The 20,735-nt window shown below is 50.8% G+C and overlaps 8 protein-coding genes across 8 annotated transcripts; 5 read left to right on the top strand and 3 right to left on the bottom strand.

Annotated features, from left to right (window-relative positions):
* Window positions 1–95: 95 nt before the first annotated feature.
* atg11 (autophagy protein ATG11) lies at window positions 96–4,192 on the bottom strand (the record flags this gene model as incomplete). The annotated part of the gene is made up of 3 exons (XM_057154073.1): window positions 96–3,833; window positions 3,915–4,026; window positions 4,125–4,192. The coding sequence occupies 3 exons, from the start codon at window positions 4,190–4,192 to the stop codon at window positions 96–98; spliced, it is 3,918 nt and encodes a 1,305-aa protein (XP_057008411.1).
* Window positions 4,193–4,250: 58 nt separating this feature from the next.
* Window positions 4,251–5,458, top strand: N7473_008132 (centromere protein H). Its single transcript, XM_057154072.1, has 3 exons — window positions 4,251–4,545; window positions 4,699–4,870; window positions 4,936–5,458. The coding sequence occupies exons 1-3, from the start codon at window positions 4,299–4,301 to the stop codon at window positions 5,303–5,305; spliced, it is 789 nt and encodes a 262-aa protein (XP_057008410.1). The 5' UTR covers window positions 4,251–4,298; the 3' UTR covers window positions 5,306–5,458.
* A 4,009-nt stretch (window positions 5,459–9,467) lies between these two features.
* Window positions 9,468–9,977, top strand: nhp6 (high-mobility group nucleosome-binding protein; the record flags this gene model as incomplete). The annotated part of the gene is made up of 4 exons (XM_057154071.1): window positions 9,468–9,528; window positions 9,594–9,689; window positions 9,753–9,877; window positions 9,948–9,977. The coding sequence occupies 4 exons, from the start codon at window positions 9,468–9,470 to the stop codon at window positions 9,975–9,977; spliced, it is 312 nt and encodes a 103-aa protein (XP_057008409.1).
* Window positions 9,978–11,010: 1,033 nt separating this feature from the next.
* Window positions 11,011–12,170, bottom strand: N7473_008130 (multicopper oxidase; the record flags this gene model as incomplete). Its single annotated transcript, XM_057154070.1, is given in 5 exon segments — window positions 11,011–11,252; window positions 11,264–11,461; window positions 11,524–11,701; window positions 11,734–11,870; window positions 11,900–12,170. The coding sequence occupies 5 exon segments, from the start codon at window positions 12,168–12,170 to the stop codon at window positions 11,011–11,013; spliced, it is 1,026 nt and encodes a 341-aa protein (XP_057008408.1).
* A 1,748-nt stretch (window positions 12,171–13,918) lies between these two features.
* N7473_008129 (uncharacterized protein) lies at window positions 13,919–14,140 on the top strand (the record flags this gene model as incomplete). The annotated part of the gene is made up of 1 exon (XM_057154069.1): window positions 13,919–14,140. The coding sequence occupies one exon, from the start codon at window positions 13,919–13,921 to the stop codon at window positions 14,138–14,140; it is 222 nt and encodes a 73-aa protein (XP_057008407.1).
* A 471-nt stretch (window positions 14,141–14,611) lies between these two features.
* N7473_008128 (uncharacterized protein) lies at window positions 14,612–17,528 on the top strand. The gene is made up of 8 exons (XM_057154068.1): window positions 14,612–15,679; window positions 15,752–16,177; window positions 16,246–16,323; window positions 16,379–16,611; window positions 16,679–16,790; window positions 16,842–16,946; window positions 17,007–17,188; window positions 17,248–17,528. Exons 1-8 carry the CDS (start codon window positions 15,267–15,269, stop codon window positions 17,295–17,297), a joined length of 1,599 nt encoding a protein of 532 aa, XP_057008406.1. The 5' UTR covers window positions 14,612–15,266; the 3' UTR covers window positions 17,298–17,528.
* Window positions 17,529–18,286: 758 nt separating this feature from the next.
* N7473_008127 (uncharacterized protein) lies at window positions 18,287–18,803 on the top strand (the record flags this gene model as incomplete). The annotated part of the gene is made up of 2 exons (XM_057154067.1): window positions 18,287–18,352; window positions 18,438–18,803. The coding sequence occupies 2 exons, from the start codon at window positions 18,287–18,289 to the stop codon at window positions 18,801–18,803; spliced, it is 432 nt and encodes a 143-aa protein (XP_057008405.1).
* Window positions 18,804–19,275: 472 nt separating this feature from the next.
* Window positions 19,276–20,671, bottom strand: N7473_008126 (homoserine dehydrogenase). The gene is made up of 2 exons (XM_057154066.1): window positions 20,507–20,671; window positions 19,276–20,437 (listed from the first exon to the last, which is right to left on the bottom strand). Exons 1-2 carry the CDS (start codon window positions 20,538–20,540, stop codon window positions 19,359–19,361), a joined length of 1,113 nt encoding a protein of 370 aa, XP_057008404.1. The 5' UTR covers window positions 20,541–20,671; the 3' UTR covers window positions 19,276–19,358.
* Between the last annotated feature and the right edge of the window lie 64 nt (window positions 20,672–20,735).

Here is a 20,735-nt window from a genome sequence, read left to right as displayed (position 1 = left end):
CCCCGTGCTCGATTCTGTACCTAGACAAGAAGATCCCAGTTAGCGTTGTCATTCTTCAATCAGACCCGGGAAAAGATAGATCTGCGTCGTACTTTTCACGGGCCGAGGAGCAGGTCACGGCGCACCTCGTCGAAGATTGGGGCAGACTCGCGAGGCTGGGAGTTGGCGTCTGCTTCGGCTGGGCGAACTAGGTCGGAAGCGGAGTCGCTGGCTCTCTGTGAGGGCGTAGGCGTGCCTCGTTTCGAGTTTGAACTATTGCGACGGCTCTCGAGACTTCTGGATAAGGTTTGCGCGACGGTACTCTCTTCCTTGGGCCGTTTGAGACGAATGCTTCCTTTCGCGTCGACATGGGCGGATGCAACAGTGCTCTTTGCAAGGCCAGGGGTCGCCGGGGCACCAGGTTTTTCCTCCGTGGCATCGAGGAGATACCAACGTAGGCCGTCGGATAGTTCGAAAGGATTCTCGTCGATGGAAGCACCGTCGCTGGCATCGCCGAGAGAGCGTCGGTCGGGGGCGACGCCGTTCAAAGATTTGGAAAGATCGACGACCCGTTCCTCGATCTTGCTGATACGGGCCAGTAGCCAATCGCGTGTTTGCAGTTTGTGAGAGTCCTGCTCACGTAGGAAATAGTGTGGTGCACCAACATTGAAAGCGGCCCAGGAACGGATGGCTTGATTGCGCGTTGGGAGGAACAGGGCAAGGTCACCTTCCTTGAAGGATCGGTAGGCGATCTTCTCGTGCGCTTCACTTTGGACTCGGTGATATTTCTCTCGGTAGCCCTTGGCTTCTTTCTGCCATTTGCGGGCCAATATCTCGATGTCCTTGACACGCTTGACCACCACGTCTCCGAAGACGGCGACATCGAAATGGTGTAGGCTCTCCATGAAAGCTGTGAATCTAGTCTCCTCGTCTTCAGGGCTGTCTGCGTGCATCCAGCCCAAAAGGCTCGAGTCTGGTCTCGCCGTGACAATACCCGATTGAGCAATGCTTTCGCCTAGACTAGATGAGGTGCTAAGCTTGGATGCACGCTGGACAATCAACCGGCCATCCTGTTGGATGATGGCAAAGCCGAGCTGTTCAAGCATGCGCTCCAGTTTCTCAACCTGTGAGTACAGTTGCTTGGACAGGTCGTGAGACTTGGTACCTCGGGCATCCAGTCGAGCCACAGCATGCTGTCGTGCTTGGGATACTTCCTCAATCTTTCTCTCCCAGTCTGCCTCCTTGGATTTTAGATCCTGGGCGTAAGATTCCGCATCAGCCAATTTCTGCGTCAAGTCTGCCTGCTTCCGCTCTTCCTCGGCAATTTGCTCTCGAAGGGCGTCAGAACCACTTTCGCCAGCTGAAACTTGAGACTGCAATGTATTTAGCCGGAATCGTTCTTGGTCTAGTTCAGCCTTAACAACGTCCACGTTCGACTTTTCTTTCTTGAGCTCTTGCGTCAATCGGGCGATTTCGGCCTCGCGGTCCTCGGCAACCTTCAACCGTCCCTCGAGCTCATACTCTAGTTGAGATATTCTCTCCTCGAGGGCCTTGTTCTCAGTCATCAACTTTGAAGCGCTGTCTTCTGCACTCTTGGCATGGATAGACAAGCCTTCAGAAAGGACCTCGATAGCTTTGATAATACCATGAACTTCAGTAGGAACAATTCCTCCAGGAGACAGAAGCATAAAGGCCGACTGTAGAGCGCTGTAATGCTCCTGGTCTTTCTGGGTCCATTCGCCACGCTGACGCTCGAGATCTTCAATCTTCGCTCGAAGCTGCTGTTCCTCCTGTTCAAACGATTCAACACGCTCTTTGAGATCACTCAGTTTGCGAGTTGCCTCGGCAGAGTTATCATGAGCGGTTTGCAGGGCAGTCTCGAGCTGGTGAATTCGCTCGTCGACCTCTTGCTTCTCGTGCTCCCGACTATCAACAATTCTGTCTAGCTCTTCTTCCACTTCTTCAGTGCGAAGTCTAAACTTTTTGACCTCTGCCTCCAAGTATCTTCGCTCATCTTCGAACTCGCGTTGTCGCGCTTCGAGATTCCCAATGAGATCTTGTTTCGTGGATTGAGCCTCTTGGTACTTGTCGGAGCTTGACTGACGCTCTGCATGAGCTTCTTTGTGAAGTCTTTGTACTGTTTCTCTCTCCACATTGAGCTCCGCTTCAAGAGAGACAATACGTTGGACCAAAGCTCTGTCCTCGGGGGACTGGGTCATCGAGACACGCCTCGACGAGACAGAAGAGCGCCTTGAGAGGGCATCGGGGTGCGGCGACGCAGGCGAGATGGGGAAATCATGTCCAAAGTTACCGCTCGAGGGCCGACTCATGTGGCTCTGGCGATGGAGAAGGTCTTCCAATTTACGAATGCGACTGTCAGAGCCCTTTAGCCTCTCCTCCAATTTCCCCTTTTCCTCTTGCAGACTTCGAACCATGTCGTCACCGCGTAGGAGCATAGAGCTCCGACTTAAGTCGAAGACGCTCCCGTTTTTGAACGCTTTAGCTCGTCGATTTAGCTTGCGACTTGGTGCATCAAGGTCCTTGAATTGCTGGGTTAAATCTCCTGCGATATTCGACAAGGAGTGCTTATTCCGCAGGTCTTCGATATATGCTTCAATCTCGGTTCGGTTGACTTCAGGCCAGTCCATATCTTGGCCCTGGAGATTGATCTCGATTCCTGGCGTTGTAGAGTCTCCAAAGGAGATAAAATCACCCATGGTTTTTACCCATTTCTTCCGACGGCGCTGTTCTTCATCTCTCAAAATGGCCATCTCTTCGGCTAGAGTCAAAGCGTCGGATTTGATTTTATCATTCCACTCATGCCGCCGGACAGACTCGATGAGGACCGATCCGTAGAGCATTGGCATTTGAAAAACACCGTAGAGGATATCAAACGCATTGCTATCGATCCCAAAATTGACAAGCTGTGTATGGGCATCGGCAAGGCGTGACTCAATGAATGAGATCGTGCGCATGTGCTGTAAGGCTGTCCTCTCGGCAGTGGCACGTCGACCGACTGCTTGCTCCAAGGCGTGATAAAGATCGCCACTGAGGTCCAACAAGGAAGGCAGCAGATTCTGAGTATGGTTGAGCGCGAGCCTAGAGACGTTGGCCAGCATCTTCTGGTTATTAGGCAAGCCGAGAACATGTTCGTAATCGGAACCAATCTTCTTTGCTAGGGTTTCCACCTCCTCAAGCAAGCCATCCTCGTCATCAACTGATACGGGAACCACCTCGTCCACCAAAGCCTGCGTATCCGCAGCGATATCGCCGACAGCCTGTTCAAGGTCCCGAGCCTGTCCTGCAAAGCGTGGGGATACGACTGCCGCATCCGAGCCAGCTTGCTGAACCTCATTGATATCGATAAAGTCCCGCAGCGTGCCCGTAGGCTGATCCTTGTCTTTCTTGGGGGTGGATGGGCGCCCGAGCATAGGGAAGTCCTTCCGAGCCGGAATGTTCTCCAGCGTCTGAAGAGCGCGCTGCCAGCCGTCGAGGGCAGCCTGCTGCTCCTCAAGGAGATTATTTGCCCACGACTGTGCCTCCTGGAAGCGATGTTCCAGTGTGCCCACGTGCGACTTGAGGTTCTCCAGCGCAACACCCACGGCACGGTTGATGACATCAGTCCTCTCGTTATGCTCCTTGATGTTCTTGTCCATCGATCCACAGCGAGTAGATAGATCCATCGCCCAAGTCCTCCTTGTCATGAATAAGTTCCGCCATGATTGTAGGTCGTTTTGGTCCGTCAGCGAGGCTGGGGGGCTTTGTGGTTGAAATGGTTCCGGGGCAGGAAGCTCGGGGAGCTCAAAGTCGGCGGGTTCGCTCACGTACTGCCGGTCATAGACAAAGATCTCGGTCTGGGTTCTCGGTGTTAGGATTCTTTTATTGCCTTCTTGGGATGATCATGGGCCGTTGATCCACTCTATACATTTCCATACCTCGGTGGCGAGCGTTTGGGTCTTGACATTCTTCCCTCGCGCAGTCATCAATATCTGCCTGGTTGGCGGAATCGAGGCATTTCGAACAATCCATGCTTTTAAGGAATCCGGCCTGGAACAATCAGAACAGCGTTAGCTTGCATACTGAGCTCATTCGGAGCGCTCGAGACCCAATAGGCACCCCCTCATCGGGTCGGGGAATCAACATACGAAGCAAAAGCGACCGGATCCGCCAGCAAATGCTCACCGGAATGAGCAATATAGATATGCAAAGACATGATCCCCCTCCTCACCACCGAGCGCAAGAGCTCGAAAGACTAGGGAAGTGGGAGGGGAGGCGGGTTTAACGAGGGTAAATCGGGAGGAGGCTAAAGCTCTCTCCAAATGAGTGACTCTCCACCGCCCTCCGCTCATATCACAAGGTACACGCCCACCCGCCCACGAGATCCTTCCATGGCGACCAAACAGGGCTCCGTGAGGCCTCACCTGCTCTCTAACGAGCTGGCCCTGCTGGACTATGCGGCAGATGATGTCCGTGATATCGTGACCCTGTCTGACAAGGAGGCGCTGGTGCTTCAGCTGGCTGGTCAAGTGCAGGAACAGCAGTTGGAGAAAGCATTACTGGAGCAAGGTACGATCTACTACGATGCGGGAGGTCCTTTTTCTCCGAACAAATCCTGATTGCTTGTTCTTCTATGATACTTTCTTCCGTGTCATGTGCTGTTTGAATTTATTTGATGCCATTTCAAGTACTTCAATTCAAATTACTTACACTTTTCTGTAGAACTAGAATCACTATCGGGCGACAATGTTGAAGAAGAGCTCGCGATCGCGGAACGCGAGTTCCTCGAGGCGCGCGGTTCCTACACTGTCAGAAGGAAAGCTGCTCGCACAATTCTCATGACAGATCCTATTCTCAAAGCAGTTCACCTCAAAGCGACTACACCTCCTGAACGGTACGTGAACTACCGGTCTCCTTAATCGCTCTTGTTATCTGATTCTTATCTCATCCAACCCGCAGAGCTCTACTCCGCCTAGTCAATCGACGCGACGTGCTCGCCCTCGCGCAGGAGAATCTAGCATCAGCGCATGAGCTAGTACTCAAACAGCTATCTGATGCGGAGGTCGAGAACCTCAAAATCAACCAGGAGAACCAGGAACTGGTGCGCGAGCTTCTCGAGCTGACCAAGCAGGATTCCTCCTGGCGCGAGCGGCTCCAGGACGCAGATCTCGCATCCCAGCTGGATCAGCTTGAGGCTGAGCTGAAGAAGAGCAAAGCGAAATGGGAGACCATGAAGAGCATTGCTAGTGCGATGGTGGTTGGTAGCGGACTCGACTGGGCCGACGACGACACCCTCCGCGCATTGGTACTGGAAGAAAGTGATGACTGATTTCTTAATATTTTATGGGTCAATTGGGGTGTGGGTGATTATCTGACGGGATACCCTCATGTGCATATTGGCGTTTCAGGTGCTACAGATGGGTCTACAGACTACGATACTTTGTCCATCTAATAATGGCATTTCTTCTATGGCGATCTTAGGCCCTGCAGAGCCCCTCCCACTAGCCTCATGGGGACGAGTGTTATTCTTAGTTGGACCTGACTATTTCTAGAAAGAAGCATCGAATCTGGATAACCGATGCTAACTTAGTAGGCCCAAGCTTCCCGTTAGTAATCGTCCAATGTACTACTGTAGGACAGGGTCGAGTGTGGCCATGTAGGACCATTGACCCACGCCGACATCACAGGGCACCCGCAATGACGGAAAGAGAGCAGAAAGGGAAATCGTTGACGGGCGCCAGTCGGCGCTCGGAGGTTCGGGGCCATCCTGGTTTCGATAGATATAAAAAAAAAAACGAATTACATATGCCGAGAGGAGAGATCTTGAGCAAGGAATTAATAATGTACTACATCATATAATACTACTGTAATCTAAATAGTCCTATGTAAGAGCAAGTCTCGCTTAAATTACCGTAGCTACTCAAAAAGGATCAGCGATCAAATCCGAAAAGAGGGGGTGAATGCGGTAAAATGCTCAACCAACATTGGGACTGCCACTATGGGGAACGGAGTACGGATCACACAGAGTGTGGCTATGGGCAATGGGGGTTATCACGCAGAGTTTTCGAGTGTATTACATCTTATTGGGGGGAACCAGAATACCGACGCGACGCAACGACTCTATGACGCTCTCCTCTCGGAAGGAGTGGAAGCTGGTAACGTTACCAGTGGATTCACACGGGAGGAATGTACGGGCACTGTGATGTATTGTCACATTTATTACACCAGTACATTACTTTGAAAAAGGAGGGAGAAAAGTACTAAGGCTTCTATTATTGCAGCCATTGCCAGGACACTGGACACGCTAAGATTGCTCTGTACCACGCAAGCTCAAAAGCTACTTGCTCTTTTCCCCGGGGAATGTGACCAAAACAAATGCATTTTCTCTTCTACTAAACTCTCTCTGGCTTATGTTGGGCGCTGCTATTTCCTAGCAGGGGCATCGCATTAGCCCAGTCTGCTCTGCATTCTTTTCTCTCCACTCCTTGACATGACAGGGACCTTTATGCCCTATAGGGTGGTCGCATAGGTGTAGAGACTTAGCATGTAAACCCTCAAGGTTCTGAGTACCGACTGCCTAAGAGTCACAGTATGTACCGAGGGACTCGACGCGTCGCAGCAGCAGCCCCCCCCGGTCTACCACCACTACCGCGTTACGACTCCTCCTCCCAAACAGTATGTTACTATGGGGAAGGTAAAGTATCCTGTAGATACGCCAATGCTAATCCTGAGCTTGTGATCATGGTGTGATCCAAGCAAGGACGGAACCTGTTGCTCCAATAATCGAGTCCTCCACCTCCACCTCCACCTCCAACTATGTACGGCCCCCTCCCATCCTGCTGGCCCAGCGACCTGGATTATTACAGTACGATCTTCAGAAAATGTACCGGCGATAAGAGCCCTGGCACAGAAAGCCACTGCTACGATTGATAATACCAGATTATATTACGGAGGACATATCGTAATAACGCTTCCCCTCCTCCATAATCATGGTATCGGGGTATTCCCCGTTCACAGCTATTTCCGCAGAATATGGAAATAAACAGAGAATTCAATATCCTAGAAATTCTGCTATCATTCTGTAATTGACAATTATCCATTTTTATTTCCATATCCTTTTCTTTTCTTTTCTTCGTAACTACAATCGAGGACAGCTTGTTATGGCCGTGTTTGCAATGGGCGGTTCAGCAGGGTCCGCCACACTGGGAAGTGAGCAACTCCGGGCGGTTGCAAAACTCCAGGCCCTTACCTCGAGCTAATTTGGTCGCGGCATTGCTCTGCATGCCCAGTCGACACGGTGTGGATTGGCCATTGCTACGACTACACATGTATGTACATAAATACATAGTAGGTCACTGCGTCGAGTCTTGTCCTAGGGAAGCTTTTACGTGCGGCATCCTACTTACAGATGTAAGCTGAGATCCTGTCGGTTGGGTAGACACTGTACTTAGTAGTTTCTAGATCCAATGCTGTTTGGTTTGGTATTTTTTTTCCTTTCTCTTTTTATCTGCTCGTGACCGAACCGCGCCTAGATCTGCTGCGCTATTAAAATTCTCTAGCCAGACTCTGTTCTCCCTGGCGGATGTACTTCTCGTCCTAGCTCCTCCATCCGGCATACAGTACAAGTTTTGCCGGGGACAGTTAGAGACATGGGCAGAGACAGATACGGTACTTGCGGTACTTGTGCCTGGTCAATCCTTACTAGCTTGCTTTCTCCTCTTCTCCATACCCATCCCCGTATCGCCTCGGACATATTGCCAGTACAGCCAAGGTGCCATTGTGCGATCGCAATTTCTCCGCTAAGGGCATCGCGCAACCCTGCTCCGGCGCAAACGGGTATTGCAATACATGGCATGTTTAGTTTGAAGGGTGAGCGCCCAGGCTGCGACGAGACGAGACGACGCGCCATGGTTTGAACCTTTGTTTTGAATTATTCTGTCTCCTATTATTTCAGCATTGAAAATTGATATCAAATACGTTGGATATATCTTCATAACCAAATTGAGTTCAATAATATACGGACTAAAAATATATTCATAAAAAAAGCATAATATTGTCCACTGCTTGAATCTCGATTGCGCATGTTATTGACTGTATTTCTCCCTGACTAGTCGCCGGAACACTCCTCAGGATGGCAGGCTCGCCTCAGGGAACGCGTATCATCCAGGTACTGGGTACTTTCCCGGGAGGTCACTTGACTATGGCGGTACAGCGTACTTGGTACGACGGGTGCGCGGTTTTTGGGGAATGGATCAAGGCGTAATTCTCCACTGTGAGATGGTGTATGTATGTTACCCGTTTTGTATGGTCGCAGCAGCACCCAGAAACATTGCAGTCCCAGCTCTCTCAACACTCACAAAACCAACGGAGAAATAAAATTAATATTAGAATGTCCCTAAGTTAAGTGGTGATAAGATAGCATAACGTGAAAGTGACGAGAAAAAAACGGCCAAGTAAGAGCAAGGTAGCCCAAGATGGCCATAATAAATGGCGCGCCGAGCAGGGACTTGCAGGCGTTATAGTGCGCTCACCAGGGAATAACTTTGGTCTCTAAGATGAAAAGGATAGAGTATATCTCTAATTCAACGTATTTCCCATGGCTACCGTCTATAATAAGGTAAAAGGACAATAATAATGAGCATGACTGGATGTAGAGAGTACTTGGTAAATGGAGATACCTGCTGAGTATTGGGTGGTATACGGACCCTCGTACTGAATACGGCGTATGTTACATTCCCCAGCCAGTCAGCAAACAGCGGGCTGCCCTTGCTCTGTGCTGCCCACCGTTCCCACAGTTAGTCCCGTCAGAAGAAAGAGAGGGAGTCCGCCCTTCCCTACTACTACTGCCTTCCCCCCTCTCCCTCTCTCTCCCATCTCTCCTACACTACCAACCGCTCCCACACTATTTGCCCATACAACTCAGGTACTGCATATCCTCACCCCCAATCTACTATATCCCGTTTCTGCTGGCCCCGATTCTCGACACAACTACCACCACTATTCTTCCCTTTTTTTTCACTCTCATCGCCCTTGATTCTGTCATCCTGTCCTCATCAATGCTATTTTTTCACTCGCGCGACCGCGACCTCTCACGGTCGCGCGATTCAGCACCCATGTTTACTTCGAACACCACCACTAACTGGAGATTACTGCTATTAGATTCGCTCTGATCTGTTTCCATTCAACCAACCACTTTTCCACTTTCAAACAGAGTAAGTCCCGTCTCTATCCGTTGTGAGGTGGTCATATAGGACCTCCGGCGCGCTTGTGACGAAGTCGCGTCGCGGCACCAACACCACCACACCACACCACTCTACTTCACTCTCTGCCCTCAGAGCTTGTCGCATCGCAGTCGCCTGTGGTCGCATAGCTCTACCCTGCTTACTGCACCATCCCACTGCTCTCTTTCCTGCTCTGCGCCTCACTTGGGTGCCATTGCCTCTCATCTCAGGTGCTCTCAGAACGACGCTAACCACTCCATATAGCTCAAAATGCCTAAGGAGAAGACCACTCGCAAGAGCGCCAAGGAGCGCGTCCCGCGCCGCAAGAAGGGTAAGTCGCTCCTGAGAAAAAATTGACTCGTCTTGCCTGTTCGGAGATACTAACTCTCTCTCCAGACCCCAACGCCCCCAAGCGTGGCCTGTCCGCCTACATGTTCTTCGCCAACGACCAACGTGACAAGGTTCGCGAGGAGAACCCCGGCATCTCGTTCGGTAAGTCTTTCTTGCTTCTCCCCATTACTCACGCTGGTCAATCCCAACTAACCCCCCATATAGGCCAGGTCGGCAAGATGCTCGGTGACAAGTGGAAGGCTCTGACCGAGACTGAGCGCAAGCCCTACGATGCTAAGGCTGCCGCCGACAAGAAGCGCTACGAAGAGGAGAAGGCCAAGTACAACGCTGTAAGTTCACTATCCCGGGTCTCGATGGCCATACTGGCTCAACGAACTCCGATGCTGATCCCCCTTATAGCAGGCCGAGGAGGACGAGGAGTCTTCTTAAACGCCCCGCTGCAAATATCCTTTGCGCAGCTGCTGGCGTTTGTGTTTCTTTTCGCTGACTCTCTGGTTGTCTTTTTGCGTTTTATCACTCATGGGTCTTAAGGAATGGTCTCTACGGTGGTTCTTACTTGGCTTTTATGATCGCCCCGGCCGGTGGGCTTAGTGTCTTGTGTGTGAGACTGGCTTTTTTTCCAATCTCCGTTCTGTTTTGTTACCTCTCGCTTTCCTCCTACTGCCTGAACTGGTCATTCCGTCTAGTCCGGGCGATGGAGTGAGACCGAGCTGGCACTTTGGGAATGGCCTGGACGTGGTTGCTTCGCATGATGCAATTGCAAGCCCCGTCTGACATAGACATTATTTAGTTTGGTCAATGCTACGTCTCATTGAAATATAATTACTTCCTGGTCGTAGATAATTGTGTCAGCATGCATGTCTTGTTGGTCTCTTCCTCTGTGGACGTGACATCCGCGGTTTCGGAGATGGCCCAAGCTCCCGAGCTTCCCCCGTTTGTTTACCCCGACGCGTCCGGGGGATCTCCGATCATGGCCTGAGGCCCCTATTATTGCCTGAACTCAACACTGTGCCTAGCATGTTGTCTCGAATATCCAGCGTGTTCTACATGGAGCTAGATATTCAGACACAAGTGCCTGATTAGAGCTTCTAGAATGGAACTGCCAGGCTCCTTTCTGGATTCAGTCGAGGACATCGATACTTGCTTGCTTTGGATGTCCCCATCTATGTAAGCTTCCCTCACAGAAGTATATACTGCACAAACACGTCCCGAGTCGGTGTTAGGCATTGTACCACGTAAGATTGTTTATTGCAACGACCAAGGTGTCTAACCACATTTTATTTGCCTCGTCATCAAGAGCTCACCCAGGGTCAGTTCATCGTCAAGCAACATGGTTTCGCTCATTTGCTATCTAACCTCTATACCTAGAATCAAAGCAGTGCCAATCAATGTATCCGGAACTTCCCGCCTCCTTCTATCGTGCCGTCCAACTCGCCACCTAGAGATATAACGCAGGACCCCTTCAAATCCCATCATCTTCCTGCTCAACACTACTCGTTGGCACGGGTAGCTCGACGACACCGCTGGAATTTGTGAAGTTAGTGTCGTTGTTCCAGATTTGAAGGAGAGTGGGATTATCCCACTCGACTTGCATAGAGGTCCCGTTCATTTTCCAGCGGAAGAGGTTCTCGGAGTTCGTACCGAGAGTGACGGGTTCGCTGGCGTTGAAGTAGGGGAGTGAGGCGCTCTGGGGGAGGTAGGGGGCTAGATCGGACATGGACATGTCGTCGCAGCTGTCGGTGTAGGTGTATGCGGTTGTGGTGGGGTCGAGGGTGTGTTGCCGTAATACATGATTCCCCTGATGTTATTGGCGCTGTCGTTATCGGAACAGGCTTCTTGGGGGATGGCGCGCATCCAGTAGCTGTCATTGCCTGTAGACTGGGTTGCGTGGACGACAATGTCGTATCGTTGGCCTAGGCAAAAGAAGATATTAGCTTGACATTCAAACTGAAGTGAAAGGGCACTGCAATTTTACCCATGCCGATGCTGAGGACAGTAGTATTGAATGGCTCAATAGGAACAAAATCCATCGCCAGCACAGTGAGCGTGTGGTTGTCAATAGAACACTTGAAATGCGTATCAATCGCAGCATTAATCAGACGGAACCGGTACGAAGTACCCGCAGTGACAGACGTGTTGAATCGGTATCCCGTCTGGCTAGTCGAATTTTATCATCACCACAGACATTCGTACCATTGATCAACCCATTATCCAGGGTAGGCAGACCACTCGACTGAGCAGAATCATACAACTCATCGACAGTCCGATGACTCCAATCATTCAAAAACAAACTTCCCTTATCAACATCATAATTCGCCGTAGCTGGTCCATTAATCACAATGCCACCAAACACACCCTCCCAGGCCTGCAGCCCGATATGAGAATGATACCACGACGAGCCATACCTGCCCATTTGTAGGTCGTTGTTTTACCCGGTGCCGTTGGGCATTGAGTAATTGAAACAACACCGTCATTAGGATTTGTATAATTCTGACGGATCCCATGGAAATGAATGCTTGATCCGTTCTTCGCCGAGGCGAGATTATTGGTGACATGCACGATAACGTGGTCACCCCAGTCGGCGTGGATGGTAGGCCCGGGGATGGAACCGTTGATAGCCATGACAGATCGGGAGTAGCCGTCGGGGGCGACTGTGACTTCTTGGATATCGAAGTAGTATTATCGGGTCACCCGTTGGGGACTACGTCGTAGTAATGTGTGCTTGCGTCGTAGTTGCACCATGTCTGTCTGTTACTGGCTGTGTTTCCGGAGCAGACATCTCGTTTGATCTTTAGATGGAGGTGTTGATGGTGTAGAGAAGCTGCGGTACTTGCACCAATGAGGCCAAAAAAGAGGGATATGGCCTTCATGGTAGTTCGTGAGAAAACAAGAGACAATATTAGAAAACTGAGGGGAGATAACAGAAAATAGGGGGTCAAAAAGAGACAAAGATTGTGAACTATGAAGGGAAAGAAGAGTACCAAAGAAGGAATATGGCAGCAATTAAAAGCTGCAGAAGAAGAAAAGAGAAGAAGAGAATGATCCCAACACAGTGACAAAATTCAAACCAAGATAGTGAAGCGCTCTTAATGAAATATCCTCAAGATCGTATCCATACCCGATATCCGTCCTCGAAGAGCTCGGATAAGTCCACTAGACAGCACCCTCCGCTGATTCATGAAAACCAAGTATATCTTCACGCAACATGATGGATCATAATCTTGCTTGGATTGGAATTCTACTCTTCCCCATTGGACAAGGTGGCGCCAGGTACGCTTCATGGATCGTAAGCTTAAATCCCGCCACGCAACCGGAGATTCCGGCTGCAGGTCCGAAAGTGCTTCGGTTGGTCATTTATTTTTAAACTATGGGGGTTCATCATGCGATAAACCGGGAATCTGATATTCAATCTAGAGAGGTTCGCGCCATTGCGGCCATCGTGGGTCTGGTGCCTGGTCAAGTCTCTAGATCAGGTAGATTGCGTGGCAGCCGTTAGCTCGTGAAATAAGTCGGGGAGTCATATCTTGGCACGTTTCAGAAATTCAGAAAAGAAGATCAAGCAAAGAGGAGCTGCACATACCTAGGTATACAGTAAGATGTCAGATCTTTCTCCTGGGTTGAACTACGGCTCGGCGAACAGCAGTCAAGTACGATTGTACAACGAAACATATGGGAATCGGGATCTGTATCTCTCCGAGTATCAAGTAGACAAGTCATTCACCGTAATATTATAGGTCTAAAGTGATCTCCAGGCCTTAATGCTAAGCTTGTGGGCACCTTACCCATGTACCCGCAACTCTAGTAGCACCGAGGTCAGCCAACACGCGGCCCAGGAAGTGGAGTTCACATACGTCCAAACACTGATTTGATACACCTCTTACGGGATTTTATACACTTCAGTCCGCTATTATGTTCGCTATTTAATCTCTGGTGCTATGCTGTGCCTATTGGCATCGGCCTCTGGCTTCATACCTCGGGCCGCACCTGGCGTTGACGAGATTTTTGGCTTGTATGCCTATGGTGAATCTCTTGGTGGACTTTCACTTTTCTACGTCAATGGTAGTATTTTCCTTGCTCTTAGCTTGATATACTCTATAAGTTGAAGCTCTGCTAATTGATTGAAACAGGCAAGGCTTTCGTCGGCGACCCATCTAACTCGACTTCATCTTCCGCCATCCCGGTCTCCTGTTAGTAAAGGCCCCTCTTTGATACCACCCAACCCAATTTGACAGCTTTCTAGTCAAATGGTCCTCCTCCTCTTCTCCAGCTAGTGGATTGCCAACCCCAACATCACTACTACCACCAACACTACTGATCGCTGGTCCGATGAAATGCTGTACATCCCCAGGTCGTCCTCTTTTTCTCACCAGATGGGCTTCACCTCCAAGGCCGAGTCTAACGAGACCACTAGTGGTTTTATCTTCTACAGGCGGTGGGTGAGAGTTGAGACCGAGTCTGGGGATATCTCTTCCAGCTTCTATGTCAAGGCTTCGTCTGAGGGCGAGGGAGTTTATTCTCTGCTGTGGAATGCCACCGATGATGATACTGCTATTCCGATTTCACTGCGCTTGGTCAAGCCTTATAACTCGTGAAAAAAAGAGGGTGAAGTAAACCGCTGGGCCTTTACTCGAAAGTGATTTGAAGAGTCAAGAGTTTGAACGGGCATGGGAGTCATTGTATAAAGCAGATAGGAGGAAGAAGATACTTTCCAACAATATACGTCATCTAAGCACGAGGCTTAACATTGGCGAAGTTTCAGTCAAATCAGACTTCAATATTTTGGCAGTACTTTTTAATATGACACCCTGGGCAAAATGAGGCTCTTCTCCGAGGCAAGACAAGGACTGCGGATTCTGGCTCCGGACCACTCATATGAATGCTTGTATGATCGTGGAGGCACAGCCCCAGCCCCCAATACGAAAGTTGAAGAAGAATGGGGCTAAGCAGGCAGCGATGTTATTGCTTTTGTGAGTCAAGTGATGGCGCTTAACTTTATATAAGACAATGTGCCCTGTGTTTATTCATGCTTGCTCTTTTACTCTTCCTACCTTCGAGGTACGGGAGTACATAGTCCGGACTGCAGGAGCTTGCTTGTGTTCTCACCGCTAATCAAGTTTTCCTCTTCAAGTGTCTAATTTGGCACCAAACTATTATTATGGCTCATATTCATTCTCACTGACGAACACTTCCCTGGGTTTATTTTCTCAGTCTGTCTCTCAACTAATGCAGTTCAGGGAGTGTCTCTATTTGGGTTCGGTACATGACCATGTGGGGTGACCTGACGGGGAGAAGAACCATGGAAACACATCGACCCCAACCGGGGAAGATTAGCAACTCGACTAAACAAACCGCAGCTATACTTACCTAGTATACTAACCGTACTGCAGGACCTCCCCCTCCCTTATCTTCTTACCCACCATCGTGATGAGCACCGACCAAAGACCAGGATACCTGGACTACACTTGACCACTGTGCACTGCACACGCATGCTGGGTGAATCATCCCCCTCCTACCCCACCAAGCCCCGCCATTCCCGCGCGACCACGTCAAGAACGCAAGGGAGTCCAAACCGAAAAAAAATAATAGTGTGAAGAGCCGCATTGCACGTGAGAGGGTCCTCGCTACAGTACTCATTCCACTGAGGAAACCTCGTATCCCCCAAACCCGCCTCCCTCTGCGACTCCCGAATCAAAAATCCCCGGATGGCCTGACGCGCTCATGGCCCTGCGCTTGTCTGCCGAGCAGGCTGAACGAGTCGCGGAAGGCTTGACGGCCTTTCGTGCCCCTCTTCCCGAACACACCACAGAGATCACCAGTCTGATCTCCGACTTTTACGCTATCAGCTCATCGCTGTTGAGTCTGGATAACCTCTCCCGGGATGCTCGTTATCGCCGTAGTTGGGCGCTGGTCCACCAAGATGTGGATTTGTTGCGCTCGAGTCTGAAGTATACCATCGACGATATCTTGGAGTTTTTTAACCGGTTGGATGGCGGTCATACCACACCCGATACGTACCAGCGGACATGGCTGTCGATAGATCGGTTCTTCTGGAACGAGGCCCAGTACTCCCTGGGCACTCGCTTGGCCAAATATAAGAGCTTTCTCAGGGAGCTCGTTGACTCGGTGAAAGAGTAAGCACAACCCCGCAGATGCCATCGTCAAAAGGAAGTCCTGTAGGAAATTGCCAAACTGACCATCGTAAGCCCCCGCCACGAGTCCCCGCTCCTTGCCGGCTCCCGCAGTAGCATGAAGATGTTACTCGTGGAGCAAGAGAAGCGTCTCGCACCGCGACTCGCACGCATGTCACTGGGTCGTAACCCGCCATCTACAAGCAGCACTAGCACAGATCAACCCAGTCCTCGAAATGAACGTCGACCGCCGCTTAGGCAACGATCGTACGAGCGAAGTCGTCCCCCGCAGCTATCCCCCAAAGCCCCGTTATCACCGTCCTCTGCGTCGTTTTCCGATTTCCCTCCATCTGTACCGGAGGTGCCGAGCTCACCTTTGGGATCTGCTTCGGCAACTGGTACTAGCCATTCCACCCATTCGGATGCGATTGATTACCACTGGATCAAGGATGTCTTCTCGACATATGAGACTGAGACACCAATTCCCCCGGGACGAGAAAGGTGAGGAGGACCTCGGCCAGAAACTGGTTGGTTGTCCTTGTATAATTTACTGACTATCATTTTGATAGAGCCGGCTGCTTTGGCGACCCACATGCTGGTATTAAACCCTGGCTTCGGGAGCAAGGATTTGAGTTGCTCCTTCAATTGTAAGGCATCGCGAGAGATGATCACGAGAGTTCACAGGTTAACAAACTCCCACAGAGCCTTCAATGACGACTCGAATATGGTTGTATACTTCTACCTACGAGAGCGAGATCACCGTGTTCGTATTGTTTGCAAGGTCCCACATAGGTCCCGCGCCAGCGACTACTATTGTCTACCTTTGAATCTGTTGGAAGTTATCCGGGAAGGGTCCTGTCTCCAGCTGTGCCGGAGACGTCATGGCGGTAGTGAGCTTGTCTTGTGGGCAAGTATTCAATTTACAACCATCGAGAGTACGTTTCGCCAGGCAAGCAATTGGAGATGACGAGGCCAAACGCCGACTAACTCATTACTTACTAGGCATGGTTGCATTTTACGTGGCATTTTTGGCACTCCGTTCCCAAGACGCCGGTCATCCGGTCGAGGATATTCGTGACTACGAGTTGGATGGTGAACGAGAGATATATGGAGGGTGAGTCGATTTCAGACAGCACTAGCAGATACATCATCTAACCAAAAATAGTCAAATTATCGACGACGAGTACCACCATGCTCTGCGTGTTTACCGTGACAAGACAACCAAAGCGGTCAGACTACAGGCCTCTGTTCACAAAGGCGACATGGACCAGTAAGTGATGAGCCATATGGGTTTAGGCCTCGGAGCGCTGTTCTAATTGCATGACTGTAGCACCCCCGTCTGGACTGCTTTCATTACCTCCCTCCTAAGCCGTCGCAGCTGGCTGCGTATCGTAGACGACCGAACCGTCATCATCCGCGATTTGAAACCCATAATCTTGATGGCGACTGATGACTATACACCACCGCAGAACAATCGCGGTGAGCACATACTGAAGTTTGCAACCCTCGAAGGTATGTCATCATCCATTCAAATACATCATTCCACAATTAACTAATTTTCTGCAATCTAGATGCCGATGCCTTCTTGGACCAAATGCAAGCCCTGGCGGCCAAATATTAGCGCAACTGTGTTGCTGCTCTTCAGGCTTCTGGCAACAACGTTCCATCAAGCCTTGGTTATGACTGATGAGTTTATGCTGATATGATTGTCATGAGCAAGATCAAAAGTTGGACTTTAGGGGTTTTTGTACTTCTCATGGCGGAGCTATTAGTATTTTGTCCCGTTTTGGAGGTCCTACTGCGTGGGCTTGTAATTGGATGCTGGGATGGGTGGTGGAGTGCTGGTTCAGCTTCAAGGCAATATTTGCCGTTTAACTTCTCTCTTGGAAATCAAATCTGTATTGATGATTCTCATTATTATCATCTCTTTTGGAGCGGGAATTTGCATCGCATAGAGCTCACGTAGATTTGTATCTTCGCTGCTGATAAATTGCCTAATTGGGCCCACTCGGCTTCGCGGTTCGTTCTGCCCTGCTCCACCCGTTCCTGACTCCCCCCTCCTTCCGAGCTGCGATGATGAAGCTCCTCCTTGAACTTTCCAAACCCACCCTCTCACTTTGTTCGATCCCTCCAAAGCCGACCCTCTAATCTCCTACAGCTCCCCCTGCCCTTGCATCCCGAACTCCCTCGGCTACTCCGCCACCGCCTTCATCCTCCGCACCGCAAGCTGTCCAAACATCTTCCTTTTCCCCAGGCTCCAGGCTAAGGGACCGTGCGGGGAGGGGCGCCTTTGCCGAACAAGATCCATCTCAACTCAAGTTGGAGGGCACACTTTATTCGCTCTGTGCTGCGCACTTGACCCCCTCGGCTGCCCCGGGCAGATTATCCTATTACCCCGGATTATGGGGAGTGGGGAGCACAGCACCACACGGGACCAGCGGAACTGAGTCGATACCCGAGACATTAGGACTGTGAGGGGATCGCTGGCCGGCAATACAAAGGTCTAGGAGAGGGAGGCTTCAAGGAAGGACTCTCGCTAGCTTCGCAAGCACCGACTACAGACTCGGTCATCGAGACGTTATCAGGGTAGCCACTGGCCGGACATAGACTATGGCGTGGTACTCCATTCTCCCGCCGCAGCTCATTCAAGTTGAGAGCTGGGCAGTGCGTATTTTCGTATGTTTTCGGATATCCATCCCATCCTGAGATCAAGGGTATGAACTTATTTAAAGGCATCGGCTGACTTCTCCGTTTGAAATAGTTCCTCCTCGGCCTCATCACTATTGTCCCATGGGCTGCTTTCATCATCTTCGACGCTGGTCTTTACCTATACCGCATGATACTATGGGAATTCCCATGGATCGGAGGACGCGCACGCGGCCACCAACGTCCCCGCGCACCGAGCTTGCAGGAAAGACCAGATGGCCAACGACGGGCATTTGGGCTGCACGGCGTCGAGACAGATGGTGCGGATAGTGACTCTGGGAAGTCGGGGAGTGCGACGAGCAGCAAATCTCCGGAGAGAAGCCAAGATGCTGGGAGGGAGAATAAGACTTCCGCTGCTGATGGTTCTACTTCTTCTGGTACGGACGGAGACTTGAAGCGCCGAGGGACCGGTCGAGCTTGATTGCTTCCTCATTTGAGGACCCTTTGATACGGTGTTTGGGTTTGATTATTATACAGATTACGGTCTGTTTGCGAGCTTATGTCATCCTGGCGTTTATGGTGTTGATTTCTTGTCATCTGCTTAGGTGATACCCGTTTTGGCAGTCTCTCCTATTAATTGTTTGGCATGGAGGATTGTGTTCATCGATCGAGGCTGATCCATCCTTTACCGAGCTTTAGCCATACTCATTGTGAATATATACTACGAATCTTTTATACTCCGGTTCCGATTGCCGATTCGTGTCATCCGTAAAGGTATGGTTGCGGTCTGATTCTATAGGTACTCGTCGATTTTCAGTTTCGGAGAACGAGATGTTGTTGAAATGGAGCACGAGGAAATCACCATTCCAGGTGTGCAACTTCCAAGAGGAAAATGTACGAGAAGTTTACGTCTTGAACGAGTATGCAATATATGGTAATCGTATTCTTCTTCAGGTGCTAACATTTCAATTGCATTTCATGAAGAACTTATAATTCGTTGGATATCTAGGTACTTTTATTCTGTATAGCACTTCCCTTACTGCAGGCGCTGGACGACCTTGATCAGATCAGCCGAAACACCCATGGCAGTAACATCACCACCAGCACCAGCACCCTGCACAATCAGGGGGTTGGCACCGTACCGCTTGGTGTAGAAGCTGATAATGTTGTCACTGCCCTTCAGACCAGCAATGGCGGTATCCTTCTCAAAGGTCTGCAGCCCAACCTTGACGGCCTTGGCAGCAACATCAATGCTACCAACATAACGCACAACCTTACCCTCCTTCTCAGCAGTGTCCTTGATATTAGCCATCTGGGCATCAAAGTCAGGCAGGCGCTTCATGAACTCGGCAATGCCGTCTGCGGAAGAAGGCAGCGAGGCCAGCTCAGCGGGAATCAGAGACTCAATGGGGAATGAGTCGGGGCTGGAGACCTCCAGACCAGCGAGACGGGCCAGGATAGTCAGCTTGCGGGCGACGTCCATACCGTTCAGATCATCACGAGGATCGGGCTCGGTGTAGCCCAGCTCCTTAGCCTGGGCAACGACGGTGCTCCACTTTGCGTCCGAAGAGCCAGAGGCCGGGGCAAAGGTGTTGAAGAGGAAGGAAAGAGTGCCGGAGAAGACACCCTCGATGCGAGTAACCTCGTCGCCAGTCGCGACTAGGTCCTTGAGGGTCGACAGCACGGGGAGACCAGCGCCGACAGTGCTCTCGTGGTAGACGAGAGCCTTGCCCTCCGCGGCAGACGCGAAGATGTCCTTCCACAAGGACAGGTCATCGGAGAAACCCTTCTTGTTGGGGGTCACAATTGAGATGCCCTTCTTCAGGAATGTGGGGTACTGGCGGGCGAGGTTGATGTCGGAGGTGTTGTCAACCAGGATAGCACGGCCGGGAGCCGACGCAAGGTAGCTGGCGATCTCCTCAGCGGGTAGGGCACCGGTCTTGGTCAGAGAAGGGCCTGCCGCGGCGGTTGCCCAGTCGGCCGCGGGGATGGCCGGTGAGTAGGCCGGTGTCGGAGCGAGGAGAGTCTGCGAAGAACGGGCGAGGAGGACGAGCTTGGGGGCATTGGGGAGGTGGGCAAGCTGGGAGAGGAATGCAGTGCCAACACCGCCGACGCCTAGAATAAGGGATTAGATTAAATTCCATGGAGAAAGCATGAAGCTTTAGATCGCGGAGGGTATCCTACCAACAACGCCGAGATAGATAGGGCTGGCGGACATGTTGATGGAAATGGTCAATTGAGTGAATTTAGGAGTATATTCACAGCCGGGGATATGTGAAGATGCACAGATTTGGACCGTACTGAGCAAATTACAAATTTCAAGTGGGAACTTAAGGAATTGAAGAATTGAGTCAAAGATCCTCGAGCTCGTCACCTCGTGGGGCACGCGGGGCATCGGATCAGTCAGCGGGGT

Source organism: Penicillium subrubescens, assembly GCF_028828155.1.
Source record: "Penicillium subrubescens strain IBT 31985 chromosome Unknown utg000005l_segment0_segment0, whole genome shotgun sequence".
Taxonomy (NCBI): domain Eukaryota; kingdom Fungi; phylum Ascomycota; class Eurotiomycetes; order Eurotiales; family Aspergillaceae; genus Penicillium; species Penicillium subrubescens.
Note: the sequence above shows the minus strand (reverse complement) of the source record. Positions and strands in the feature narration are given on the sequence as shown.

Excerpts from the sequence above, each read along its gene's own strand:
- N7473_008132 (XM_057154072.1), top strand. The coding sequence starts at position 4,299 with ATGAGTGACTCTCCACCGCCCTCCGCTCATATCACAAGGTACACGCCC. Across the intron at positions 4,546-4,698 it reads GAAAGCATTACTGGAGCAAG|AACTAGAATCACTATCGGGC; the intron begins GTACGATCTACT and ends ACTTTTCTGTAG. Across the intron at positions 4,871-4,935 it reads GCGACTACACCTCCTGAACG|AGCTCTACTCCGCCTAGTCA; the intron begins GTACGTGAACTA and ends TCCAACCCGCAG.
- N7473_008128 (XM_057154068.1), top strand. The coding sequence starts at position 15,267 with ATGGCCCTGCGCTTGTCTGCCGAGCAGGCTGAACGAGTCGCGGAAGGC. Across the intron at positions 16,324-16,378 it reads TTTGAGTTGCTCCTTCAATT|AGCCTTCAATGACGACTCGA; the intron begins GTAAGGCATCGC and ends AAACTCCCACAG. Across the intron at positions 17,189-17,247 it reads GAAGTTTGCAACCCTCGAAG|ATGCCGATGCCTTCTTGGAC; the intron begins GTATGTCATCAT and ends TCTGCAATCTAG.
- N7473_008126 (XM_057154066.1), bottom strand. The coding sequence starts at position 20,540 with ATGTCCGCCAGCCCTATCTATCTCGGCGTTGTTG. Across the intron at positions 20,438-20,506 it reads TATCTATCTCGGCGTTGTTG|GCGTCGGCGGTGTTGGCACT; the intron begins GTAGGATACCCT and ends CCCTTATTCTAG.